General features: G+C 37.6%; 1 protein-coding gene across 3 annotated transcripts in view; it reads right to left on the bottom strand.

The window, feature by feature from the left end:
* Nucleotides 1-210: 210 nt before the first annotated feature.
* GK (glycerol kinase) overlaps nucleotides 211-13,921 on the bottom strand; it is a 37,205-nt gene continuing 23,494 nt past the window's right edge. For 2 of the 3 annotated variants that reach the window (XM_044441800.1, XM_044441801.1), the window contains 7 exons: nucleotides 13,274-13,370; nucleotides 12,727-12,811; nucleotides 11,937-12,057; nucleotides 10,404-10,547; nucleotides 9,965-10,045; nucleotides 6,362-6,448; nucleotides 211-3,096 (listed from right to left, as the gene is read on the bottom strand). In XM_044441800.1, the coding sequence (XP_044297735.1) occupies nucleotides 3,083-3,096; nucleotides 6,362-6,448; nucleotides 9,965-10,045; nucleotides 10,404-10,547; nucleotides 11,937-12,057; nucleotides 12,727-12,811; nucleotides 13,274-13,370 (629 nt within the window). In that variant the 3' untranslated portion in view covers nucleotides 211-3,082. The remainder of the gene's footprint in view (nucleotides 3,097-6,361; nucleotides 6,449-9,964; nucleotides 10,046-10,403; nucleotides 10,548-11,936; nucleotides 12,058-12,726; nucleotides 12,812-13,273; nucleotides 13,371-13,921) is intronic. The other variant, XM_044441802.1, reaches the window with a different exon arrangement.

The raw sequence follows: 13,921 nt of genomic DNA, 5'->3' as shown, positions 1-13,921 counted from the left end.
GCTAACTATATTCCAACAAACACATCAGCTCAAATGCTATGGTGTGTGTCACAGACCAGGGAAAAAGCAAACATTCTGAATACAAAAGGCAGCATGCTGGCCATTATTAACTTGAGGCAAGAAAACCTGAACCCCCTAGCATGGGACTGGCATAGTAAAATGTGGTTTGTTTACAAGTAGCCACTAAAAAATTTCCACAGACAGAACAGATTTCATTTTTATTTTATTCATGGATTCCATTGCAAACATAATTGAAAACAAGATCAAGGACAAGATTATGTCACATTTATTCCTAATTGTGCAAAAGCAACCAGTGTTACTGTTACATATTTTTAGTGTGTCCATTTAAGAATTTAAAAGTATAATAGAAAACAAAATCACAGTTTTCTATTCACAAAAAGTGAACAAAGTTTCCACAGTTAATTTAATTCTGTTTTGTAGAAAAAGTAGAATTAGGTCCATTTTTACAAAATTGCAACTATAATTATAATTTCAGAAAAATAATTTAATGTCCTATATTCTCCCAGAAACTGTAGTTGAAACTGATCATCATGGTATGCCATATAAAGTAGCAGCAGGACACAAGTTATGGCAGCCCAAGAAACAAGTGATTTTAAGGTTCATTTAAGGTTTGCTGTTTCAGAATTTATTTGGAAAAGGGGGATTAGAATTTGGCACAACTTGCATCTCTGAAGCCCAGTACTGTAAGATGTTTATCCTACATCTGTGTCTACCTCATGGACTTCCTAGTGCAATTAATAGGAACAGGCAACATATCTGTGCCACTAAAGACTACCTTCAGAAAAGCTCTCCTCCTCTTTCATCTAACTGTGCAGCCCATGAAATGAAGATTCTATGCTGTATTAGCACACGAATCATGTAGGCATGGAAACTGTTGGCTTTCCATATGACGCCTATGCCGTACATGCAGAGTGGAGCTTTGAAGTTTCACAAATCTCACTCTCAATTTGACACATATAGATCAACTCAATAAACAAAAGAACCTTAAATTGTGCTCAGTTACTTGCTGAGACATTTATCTCTCGGGTTACATGTAAGCGGCAACAATGAAAAGTTGTCGAGAGCATCCTACATTTCACACCAAAGCACACATGCGAAACAGTATCAAAAGTCAATTACATTGCACTTAATGAGAACGTAGTTATATTAAATATTTTGTAAAGACTTAAAAATCCTTTCAATCCCTTTAAATTTCAGTAAATTCCTACATCAGCTTTCCCCAACCTCCTGCACTCCAGATGTTTTGGTGACAACTTCCATCAGCTCCAGTTAGGAATGCTGGGAAGCTGTCAGCTAAAATATCTAGAGGGCACCAAGTTGGGGGACAGCTGTTCTAAATGATGCACCGCACACATTCTCTAAAAGTGAAGGCAACTTCACACAAGACAGACATGGAAACATTTTGAACATGCATATTCCCTTTAGCTCCTAGTGCACATATGTAGCAATATTACTGTCATTCAAAATGTTCACAGACTGAGCCATCGGATCAGGTGATTTCATATTGAAAAATAGCAGCAAGCCTTTTCTATTTATTGGAATACTCACTAGTGTGAGATTTTATGGCAGGAAGTAAGCTATATTATTTATTTCATGGGTACAACTTTTTGCAAAATTTTGCAGGTATATTTCATCAAATTTGAGACATCTTCAAGTACATTGACCAACTTCTTGCCTACAACTTATTTTAGTGGCATGGAAAGCAAAGGTCCTCACAGCTATAGACAGGACTAGCAGTAAGAGAAAAGGATACTTGGGACATGCTTGGACCTGGGAGGAATTGGAAGGTGGCCTTTGACAAAACTTCATCAGATAGGAAACTTCAAAAAGGGTATTCTCCTTTGCTGGCCTTACTCATCTATTCTCCACCACCCTGCTCCCACCATTTCTCTGTTGATACCATTTTTTTTTTTAAGATCGGGAAGATGACTGGCCTATGCACTAGCAGTGTGTGTGTGTATGCATGTGTGGTGTGGAGCTGGAAGGGTGGTGGTGGGTCCAAGTGATATTTTTTATTAACAAGAAAAATGCAAACAATTCTCCCCTGGCAAGTTGCAGACGGTGGTATTTTGAAACACATTAATTTTGAACTTTGTGGCTTACACATATTTTGCTCATATTTGGATACTTGGTGCTTTCATCAAAGAAATGTAACTGCCACTCCCCATAATGCTACTTGCTAAGATTTAAGGGGAAGCTTTTGGTCCAGTCTTTGAAATGACATACAGTTAAAAAATCCAATTTCCCACCACCAGGTCCTACACAAGCTAGCCACAGAAAGTTTCATTGAGACTGTACCTTCCAAGAGAAAACATGGCAAGTTTCGCTATTTAAACCTTCTTATGTCTTTTCACCTTGCTGTCTAATTTTTACTGTTGGCTATTACCGTCCTTCAAATATGTTGCTTCCTTGTTTCTTGGGTCTTTGGCTTGTCAGTATATATGAAAGCCTGTATATTTAAAGTATATTCTGAAAAACTCAAACTCCTTTAGCCAAGAAGCTTCTGGCACTTACAGATTTTTAGAGTCTTCAGTACTCCTACATAATGAACATGAACGGAAGAGACAAAAATCAACAAACAGAAGGCGGTGTTTAAGAAAACAGCACCACTGATACTTCAATAATAAATGATGATCATGTTAAAAAACAGTTGTTGCTCCCTCAGTCGCTACAGAGATGGTTTGGCAGGCAGTGGACATTGTTATGGGTGGTTTTCTAGGAACTGGAAAAAGCCACCATGATTTTACATTTGTGTATATAATGTCAAATGTTTGATCAGTAAGATGTTTTCAAAATCTAACTTGCTTATGGCTATCTTCCAGGTCAAATTGTATAAACAGAGTGATGGCAGATAAGGAAGCGAACCTAGGCTTCTGTCCAGCGTATATTTAAGCAGGGAACAGGTGGCAGCAATGTTGTGTGTGTTCCTTATTCATCCTTCCCTAAATGGTCACACATATTATTTTGACAATAAACTGAGTCAAAACAATGCCGTCACAACAGAAGAGAGCACCAGATTCTCTTCAGATGTTGTGGTCTCCTGGAAATCCATTAAGGAGCTTCATTTGCAATTCCCTTAAGAAAAAAAAAAACATAGAATCAATAATGAAGTATTTTTGTAAAAAGATGTAACTTAATGCATTCCTTATTATGCTTTTTAAAAAGAAAGGTTTCGCTAAAAACATAAATCATATGGCAAATTCATATAATTCTATCTTAGAGCACAGACTACATTATTTTGGGGAAAATGGCAACATATGAAGCAGCACATCAGAAAAGTTATGGAATAGCTTGCTTGTACCAAGTAAGCTTAGAAGTGCTCCTGTAATTGACAGCTCTGCTTTCATTTCAGTGATAACAGTTTTCTGTATATTGAGGCTGGGGAGCAGAAAGAGAGAAGAGATGCTCCATATGAAATTTACCACTGAACAGGGAAGCAGTATATCAATCACACTACTCAAAATTAGTCCAGGCTTATCGCATGGTTGTTGAAATACACCACCATTCATTTGGTAATGGCACAGCAGGGAATGTGGACCTGATATTCAGGTGAACTTCTATTGCATAAACCTTAGCAGCAACCTTGACTTTCATAGATAGATTCCAAGCAAGAGGTTCCTACTAAACAAGCTAGCTAAAGGTGACATTACAAAAACAGGAATGCTGTACTATATTTCCTCCCTCTTGAGAGCATAAACATAACTGCTTTGATTTTACAAAGTACTAGTCTGCTTTAAACAGGATTATGACACCTTAATATACAAATCTATTGGACTATATTGTCACAAAGAAACTAGACCTCAGCCAGAGAATGTGGATTATGCATTGAAGAATTTGAACCACCACTGAATATATACTGCAATGTACATGGTGTACAAACACAAAACTGCAACTGTGGCCTGTACTTCATTGCAACAAACATCACTGCAATAAAAGGGCCTTTTTGTTTGTTTAGTTTGTTTGTTTTACCAATAGTGAGTTCTCTTGTCTGACAGTTATGCAGTCAGCTCTAAACATTAGTATTTACATAGGAGCATGGTTTCTTTTCTAAAAGGATGGATAAGCAATTTGTGGTAAGCCTTGAAGCCATTCTCTGAACACTTTTGAGTGGAAAGGCTTCCTATGACTTTCCAGTTTAATATCTTTTCCTCCACCAGGGTACCTCTGAATGTGGCACACTACAAGTTTTGCTCCATTTCAGACAAGACCCTCTTGCAGCCCTGGCATTGCAGACAGTATCTGGAAGTAACCTTACTAAAGCAAAGATAACTGGCTCTTATCAGTGCCTGGATGGGAACCTTCTGGGAATCCAACATATGCCAGCCTGAGTTTCATAACAGAACACATACATTTAATGCACATGGATATTTTGCTCTGAGGAGAACTGGCTGCCCTTCTAGGCCTCTCCAAGAACAACCTGCTGAATAATCTATCATAAGAAGCTGGAAATGTCTTGGTTTGAAGGGAAGAACTGTGCAGTACAGCATTTCAGAAGCCAGCTAGACACAAAAGTGACCTGCTGGTCAGAGAGCACTCCACTCAGAGAGGGTGCAGAATTGCACTGATAGTCTTTAAACATGTAGAGAAAGTGTCAGCATCAGGATAACAGATCAAAACATTCTACTCCTTACATCACTGGTACCATATGTGACTAAGAGCGAATACATGAGTAATGCATGTTGGTTTGCTTGAGAGTTAGCCCTTGGTTCTAAACTATCAGTGTGTAGAATCTTCTTAAATGTGTTGCACAACTTTAATTGATAGCATCTTTCATTCAAAGCATATTTGCAAATTAAAACCAATTATAGAACTGTAGATTCTACAATGAGGCTTTTAAAGGCCTTCCTAGCTGGTCACCCAATGGAGATTCTTATTTACCATAGGTAACCAGGAAGATGGTTATTTAGAATTCCACAGTAAGCAAGGAAAGGCACCACTTTGCACATGTTTTAAGAAGGCAGCATCACACACTTGTTACAGAATAACAATGAAGTTCACTTTGTATATCACATCTGACCTATCACAATTCAACCTTGTAACAGTGAATGGAAAATCACCTGTCTGATTTGCTGTGATTACATGCTTTAAAAATCCCATCTGACAATAGCAGCCTTCTAGTGCTTGTTTATGCTGTAAGGCATGTACTCTTCACAATACCAGAAGGGCAGGTGCACTGGTCTGTTGCAGCAAATACAACAGTTTCATGGTACTTTAAAGACTAATACATTTATTGTGGCATAAACTTCTGTGGACACTGACTACGTCTTTGGATGCAGGAAGTGTTCACATCAAATTAGCAGATTTATGGACACATGCTGAGAGGACAGAGATGCAAACTGTACCTAACAAACAGTCCATGGGTTATGTGAGAGCTGTATCCATCTCCAACAGCTATACCACCTAGGTTTGGATAACACAAAAAAGCTGAGCAAGTGACTGACAAATGAGGCTTGCTTAACCCATGGTGATTGTGTAAAGTATGACAATGAAGCCATCTATATGATCAAGCAAGTCATTATCGCTTGTTTTAATCCCTGGTGCATGCCGCATGCAATTTCCAAATCACCTGCTCAAGCACAGCTTGTCATGTCCTCCAAACCTGAGTGATATGGCTTATTTTGGGAAGAACCCTCAGGTAACCCTACAATATTCCATGTGTTATTTGAGGATTATTTCCTGCTTAAACAAGATATACAACCCAGTTTGGACAGCATGGCAAGCAAGGCCTAACTGGATAATTAGGGAAAAGGTGCTGGAGATCTGCAGAGATTAAAGAAAAGTGCTGTAAATTATTTAAGTACTATGGATGGTTTTGATCATGTAAACCAGGTCAATGTGTCACTTTTCAAATAGAGCCTTATCTTTTTGATATCCATGAGACATCAAGAACTAACAGACTTATTATAACATAAGCTTTTGTGGACTTCCACTGATCAGATGCAGAATAAAACCCTCAAATATCAGCAGGTTTGCTTTCTAAAACAGTAGTCAATGTGGTTCATCCTAAGCATTTATTTGTTGGTTTAAAACATTCTAAAGGTTAGCCCTTGGTCTCTTTGAAAACTTAGGTTTTTCAAAGACATTCCATAGTTTTGAGTTCTTAAAGAAAGAATTGAAGTGCATTTTTTGTCAGGGTATGTAGAAATTTAGGACCTCTGATCATGCTTTAGCACATTCTGCCTTAGAAGTAGCTTCACATAGCCAAGTGACCTGGAAGAGGTTCTGTTGAAAATAGTGGTATCATTCAAGACATTTCCAATTCTTTCTTACAAATTGAAAGCAGTCTAACAAACTAGCAGTGATACCTTGTAAATATAAACCAATTAAATAATAAACTAACCTGAGATGTACTTTGCTCCGATTAACATTAACAGGCTATTCATTATAAAAAAGCCCAAAGGCAGACTACAGAAGATACTAGTTTCACCTGATGTCATCCAGAAGAGGTTCCAGTCAAACAAATCAGAAGAGAAATACATGTAAATTGTATTATTTAAGAATCACATGTATAAAATTAAAAAGAGAGCAGCAACTTCTGCAAAATGCTACAGATATTTTAACATAGAATAATAATGATGAACCAAACTTTGATGCTCAGATATATTCCAACCATGCATGCACTGTCAATATTCAAGGGTTTTTTTAAAAAAAGAAATGCCAATTTAAAACTAATAAAGGAGATAATACAGAAGTCTAAAACAAAGCTATATTAAGCACTGAAAGATTATTATACACACAGAATCCATCATGGTTGGTGAAGGAGTACATGTATGCCTCCTATCACACATGCAAGTTAACATGTGACATAAGTGCTACAGACATAGGCCCAACACATGCAATCTTCTTTATTATTATTGCATTGCATTTATATCCCTCCTTTTTTCCTTTTGTGAGGAACCCAAGGCAGCTCACATAGCTCCATTTTATCCTCACAACAACAACTCTATGAAGTAGGTTGGGCTGAGAGTCTGTGACTGACCCAAAGTCACCCAGTGAATTTCATGGCCAAGTCGGAACCAGGTCCCAGATCTCCTGAGCCACAGTCTAATCACCAAATCACATTGGCTCTTTAGCCTTCTAAAAACCAAGATTGCATGAAGCAAGCCTAATAGCACAGTGTCCATAATGTCTTATAGACAGGGGATATGCCTACTCTATCATTCATATTACAGTCTTAGCTAAAGGAATGTGTGTCCACCATTACCTCCACTGCCAAAAGCACAAAGCAGCTAGCATTTATCCCTCCCAATTGTACGTGCTAAAGCTATTGACTCTGACAATGTAGCATATCAATGATCTATAATTATTTGTACCTACCATCCTAAAGCTGCAATCCTATACCCATTCACATTAGAATAAGCCCTGCTGAACTTGAGATTTCCTTTAGAGTAAATATGTACAGGATTGCACTGTACCAATGTAGGGTTAAGTAGCACTATGACTATGTAAGCAAACACTGAAACAGGAACAAAGTACTGCATCTAGTTAAATGGTTCCCAAATATTTACTTTCTAACCCACCTGCCACTGGTTTTGCTGAGGGAGTAACACTTTACTTTCTACATCTTCATCCTACCTGTCCTATGAATGATAACATTCAAAGTTATCGCTTTTTTCATCATGAAGGAAATAAGCTGTTCTCGTGGTGAAAAAAAATTGGATCAAAATCCCAGTAGTGTCTCATGAACTTATGAACCCCTGCTCTATTCAAATATTCTTGTTACAAAAACATGATAAATTCCATTATGATCTCCCTCTTTATCAATCTTTCACTGCATTGTCTCCAAGGGGTCTTATAACACAACTTCCATTTAACAGTTGTGTGTGTGTGTGTGTGTGTGTGTGTGTGTGTGTGTGTGTTAATATGTGTACAGATATAGAAGAGACCAGAAAGAAAGCAAATTAAGAAACAGCACTGAATGTTACTAATGTCAAAGCAAGTGCCTCACAATTTTTACTTGGCACATAAATGCTAGCAAATGATGCCTGACAAATCTATGGGGTGGGATTTCCATATACCAGCTACTGTTCTCCTGGAAGCCACCCACCTTGCCAGAGGTTATAGTGTTTCTGCTATAAATCTAACTGTCCAGGTTGATTGCTACTACTGAGTATTGCACGATTTCAAGTGCTTCCTAAAATAAAAAATGTAGACAGTGTAAACAATGTAACTTCTGAAAAAAAGAAACCCTGGGCCATTCAGAATAGTACCAAGTGGTTACTCTGGTACGAAAAAGTAAGGGGTGGGAGTGTGAGTAAACAGTTTCAGCTTAGGTAGCTTCTGTTCCCTGTTATCCTAATAATCGGAGAACAGTTCTGCATGCAGTTCTTTTGTTGCAGAAAAAGCTGCTTGGTCAGGCTGGATCAGGAGTGAGCATGCAAAAAGGAAAAAAAAAGGTGAACCCTGCACACTTATTCTTTCTGGAAACAGAGTGAACTCTATTTCCTTCCAGAAACACTATATCTACCTTGCTACTGCTAACCAGCCCTTACCCCTCCAAGAGCAATATGAAACTAACACTGTAAGAGCAGTTTAAGTCACAAGAACCCTTTGGTCTAAACTTGGATTTTTGGGAATTGTACAGTTTGGGAACTTTTCTTTCCCAAACTGTATAGGCGTGCAATAATCAAGAAAAATAACAGTTTCAAATTCACTCTGTAGTTGGTAAGAGCTTCAAGTGGAAATGGGGAGAGACAAGTGTCCAATAAGAAATCAACTACTAATTCTACCCACAAAAGATGGTATCTGCAATTTTAATAACCTTTGATCTAGCTGATGCAACTTTTTCCTCTCTGGCTGATTGTAGTATTTTAAAGATTTTTTTTCAGTTTTCAAATAGCAGTGCACCCATACTATAAATTTTATGGTAGATCTGCACTTTGTTATCTTACCTTGAAAAATAAGGCTCAAATAAAGTAATTTAGAATCTAAGGTTACAGTTCTAAGCCCACTTACAGGGAAAAAATTGTCTGAATTCATTAAGTTACATTTAAATCAGCAGTGGGTAGCTTCTGGACCTCCAAATTTCTGCATCCCCCTCATACATCACACTTAGCTATAGTAGTTAGGAGTAAAGTGCAGTCCAGCAATATTTAAAGAGCCACAAGTTGCCCATCTGTCATCTAAATGAACATATTTGTGGTCTCACTGTAGGTCAGTTTTATCCTTTAAGGAATAGCATTAATTAAATGAGGATAAGTTTAATATAGTCAGCCTACATGAGATCAGATTCATTCAAATGGTTGTTCAAGTAAAACTTCATTTGATTTTTATAGGCCTGGTCCCACTGGGGGAGATTATATGCCCGTTCTTGTTTCTAGTTGATACAGTAGAGGGGACAGCTTCCACACACAAATCGGTTTTTCACAATTTATTTACTGATCTCTCCATATGAGAATATACCCTCACAGAATGTGTATTTCACCAGTTTCAAATAAATTCCAAATAATTATTCATGGTTACATCCTGTTTTAGCATCTGGACAGATCAAAAATGTAATAATACTTAGGTACATTTAGACTAACACACTGCTGTCTCAGTTGCAGCTGCTAAGTTATAAACAGAGGAAGTTGCCGACTAATGTCTGTATTTAGATATTCCCCACATAAGGAAATACAGCCAGGCTGGTACTATCAAGGTATGATTTTAATAGCATCAAAATAATAAACAATTCTATTCTCACACTGTTAAAATTAATAGATTTTTCCATACTGCAACTCTCCTGTATGCCTACTGAAAGCATTTAGAATGGAGTTTGATCACAAAACAAACCACCACCAGTTATGTAAATCTCTGTTTGGGCTAACTGCTGCAGCTACAAGTAGCTTAAAATTTTCCTTTTAAGCAAAGGCAGGTAAGACAATATATGTATGTAAAACTGATGATTTTTATAGGACAGCTATACAGCCTTCACAAGCCAGGTATAAAAAAAGCAATGACTTACAATTTCCTTGAGGTTCTGATGTTTCCCAGTCCATTGACTTCTTAACAGCCTTCTTCCACCTGGTATAGCGATATTCACTTTCTGAAACCATAAGATATATTTTCATTCCAAATTCAAATCCCTCATTTAACAATTATCTTGATGCAACATAGAAACAATCTCTGTCAGATGATATTTAAACTGGCCCTTTTATCATATACTTCCAGATAGCTGCTTTCTGCATTCTTACAGGCAGCTAAAACAACCAAACAGAAGTGTGGGAAGCAGCACACAGAAAGGCAGCTATGTTTTTCCAAGGATATACCCACAGTCACTGTGCTAGTCCAATTATACCAACAGAACAAACTGTACTAGTCCATATTAGAGGTATGAATTAGCTAGCAGGGTGTGTTGATGCAGTCCTAGTCAACGGAGATCAGGTATTAAATTTTCTCCTTACCCTCAGGATTGATTTGTGGCTCAAAACGTTCACAAGTTACTGCAGTAAAGTCATCAGGATTTAGACTCCAGACTCCCACTCCTTCTGCAGCTCCTGCTGCCATAGCTGCTCCCAGTGCTGTAGTTTCAGGCATAGATGGCTTTACTAAAAGCACAAAAGCAAAGGCAAAATGCTTATGCACCCCAATACTTACAGGATAATGAAGTGTGAACAACTTTCACATTCCATCAAAAAGGATGGGGATTCCACCCCCACCCCAAACTTGAGTTTGTTGCTTTCAAGTTTTATCAAACTCTTCCACTATTTTAAGGTTTAAATTAAATTTAAATTTATAACCCAACAGCCAATTGATAAGAAATACATATAACAGAAAAGCTGTTATTGGATTTCAAATCTTGATAAATATGGCATCAAACCAAAACTGCATTGCAGTATTTGCTCAGAAGAGTCAAAGGCAACTATCAAAAAACTTACAATGCAGTGGTCGGTATCTCCCACCCCCTGTAGAAGGCCATACAGTATTCCCTTATTGGAAATCTGTTAGGTGCAATATATTGTGATGAGTGGAGTTGAATTGAAGCTAGAGCCAAAAGTGGGCGAGTCACCCCTTTTCTGCCACTCTCTATGTTTCTTCTCCCTTCCTATATAGCAAGGTGCCAGGAAAGAAACAGATCAGTACTGTATGTAAAAAAATAATGGCAAGGGATGCAAGTTTTCCATTCCCTCTATGATGAATTTCTATGAATTGCTGGTGAATAACCTAAAAAAAATTGGACAACTCAAGGTGCAATCCTATGCAAATTTAGACAGAAAAGAAGTCTTCCAGCTTCCAGCATTTCCTATCCATCCATACAGGGCTTTTTTATTTCTAAATGTGCACAAGACTGTAGCCTTAGTCAGTGAACTTGGCTCCTGTTTCACCAAATACATGGTTCTCTAGCAAGAATTACCATTGTCTAGGAAGAATTTTTTTCTAGCAAGAATTCCTGTGATACAGAAACCTTGACAGTAAAGGCAGTGTTGTCAACCCTAAGTGACAAAGTGAGCAACTTGCCTTCCTCCTCCCCGCTGAAGGAAATGGACAGTAAGATGGCAGAGGCATTTTCAAGAGAGGTAATTTTAGGAGAAAACCATTTCCTAATCATGTTTTGAGAATGACTATTCAGACAGCTCCTTCTACATGTACAGGGAATGACTGAAAATTGGTACAAATCACATATACTGCAGTGCAAAAACGTGGAATGGTCAAAAAGGCATATGTATATGTGAGCAGCAGCTTGCATAAAAGGGTTTCAAAGAACCAGTTTTTTAATATATACAAAGATTCAGCCTTCACAAACAGGGTTCACAATCCTGCTACATCAGCTACTTGAAAAGTTTTTAGTATAATTTTTTCCCAGTTGAAAATTTTCAAGGAACAGGGCAGCAAGTAAAGCCAAACAGGAAAAACACCACTTCAAATTATTTGACAATCATGCTTCTTTGATCTTAGAAGCAGTAGTTCCAAGTAGTCCATGGGGACTCTTCTCTTACCTACTGGAATACAGAGAATGTCAGCTTGGAGCTGCATAAGGATCTTGTTGTTGGTCATCCCTCCATCGACTTGTAACTGGCTTAGTGGTATGCCACAATCCTTGTTCATTGCATCCAGTATCTTAAAAGAAACTATTTACATGTTAAAAAAGATTCACACAAACTTTTCCAACAAGAAAAAAAATCTAGTTCTTTATGAAGCTGCTAGCAAAACAGCAGTTTCAAAAGTGCTATTTAAAACTTAGAAAATGCAAACAAAAGGATTCCTTATTCCACACAAATGAAGTACTAGGTGAAATGGGCACTCTAATTGCTTCTGCAGATGACTTATGTTTAAATGAGTAATCTTTTATGCTTAAGAAATAACAAAATGGTAAACCATACTCAAAAATGGCAAGTATGTATACAGCATTAATTTTATTTTGTTAGGGAAACAAATCAAGTGGGAAAGAAACAAAGCTCAAGAAATGGAGAGAAGGAAACAGTATTTAACAATTTCACCTGGACATTTATTTATTTTTTCAATTTATATCCTGTCTTTTTCCTACAAAGGGCTCAAGGCAGCTTACATCATTCTCCTCCTCCATCTTATCTCCACAACAACAACCTGTGAGGTAGGTCGGGCTGAGAGTCTGTGACTGGCCCAAAGTCACATTTGAAATAGATTCCCAGGAGATGAAATTAGTTACAGTTCAAAACCAATTTAGGTACGGCAGTTTGTGAAAATACATGTTTGCTAGCCAAAGACATCTGACATCAAAACAACACAGATTGCATTCTTTGTCCATACCTCACGTGTCTGAAAGCAGACAGCCTCTAGTGCAGCAAAGGCAATATGGTTTTTATTTGTAAACTGAGTAAGGCCACAGATTATTCTGTAAACAAAAGAAGAAAATAAACAGTGATGTTTGCAGAAACAAAAACTTTAATAAAATACGACTTCATGAGGCTGTCACAGCACCCCACTGTGGTATATGGAAGCTGCTGCATAAAAAGTATCTAGAAAGAGCATACTGTCAATAATGCAGCAGACCAAGCTTCATTTTCATTGTTGCAGCCCAGCAGAAGCAAAATAGTAGAACACAGGGAGGTACACTGCAGTACAGCAACAGTTCATTCTTTGCTCTTAAACCTCACCTCCTACTACTAAAATAGGGTTTGTGCAGATCGGCATTTAAGATCTGCTATTGTCACATGTAGTTTCCAGCACTGTGGCTTCAGCACAAATACCCTCTTGACATAAGGTACAATCCTTATACACAATCTTTTTCATTTTTAGATCAGAGTGCCAGGAACTTTCAATATTTAAAGTATAACATTCAGACAGATATACTTGCCCTCTTGCACTGGGTTCCCAGTATGGTGCATATAATCCTGAGAATGCTGGGACAAAGTAGCAGCCATAAGAAGTGCCTACTTCAGCAGCAAGCTTCTCTAAAATCAAAGCCAAAATAAAGCTTATCTTTGAACAATAATATTTAAAGTCAAACTGTCAAGTACAATTTTTCAATATTCTCCCGTGTATAAAAGTTTGTTGTACAGTAATTGCCCTAATCCCACAATACTGGAGTAAAGAAAGCAGAACTCCTAATTATAAATATTTGCAATGGCGTTTCAGTGGACAACAACATATTTGTGCTATTGACAGCATATCAAGACTTGCAACTCTAGTATTTCTGGATGAGGCCTCTATTGTGCAATTGCAGTGCCACATTTACAGGATTTTATGGATGCTCTAGACAGACATCACATTCAGTTTGCAGTCCTCCTGTGTTTTATTATCACCTTTTCAGACTCTTTTCTTACCAGAAAATAATCTTGAAAGGCATAAAAGCTGGAATATCTGCACAATGCCTTTTCAATATTAGTAATACAATTTCTTGGTCTAGAAGTACCCCTACAGTGCAATCATAAATATGTTTGTCCAATAGTAGGAGTTCAGTGATGTCTACTTCCAGGAAAATGGATATAAGATTACAGCATTA

Source organism: Varanus komodoensis, unplaced genomic scaffold, assembly GCF_004798865.1.
Source record: "Varanus komodoensis strain SLA01 unplaced genomic scaffold, ASM479886v1 scaffold4, whole genome shotgun sequence".
NCBI lineage: Eukaryota > Metazoa > Chordata > Lepidosauria > Squamata > Varanidae > Varanus > Varanus komodoensis.
This window is presented reverse-complemented; position numbering and strand designations above follow the sequence as displayed.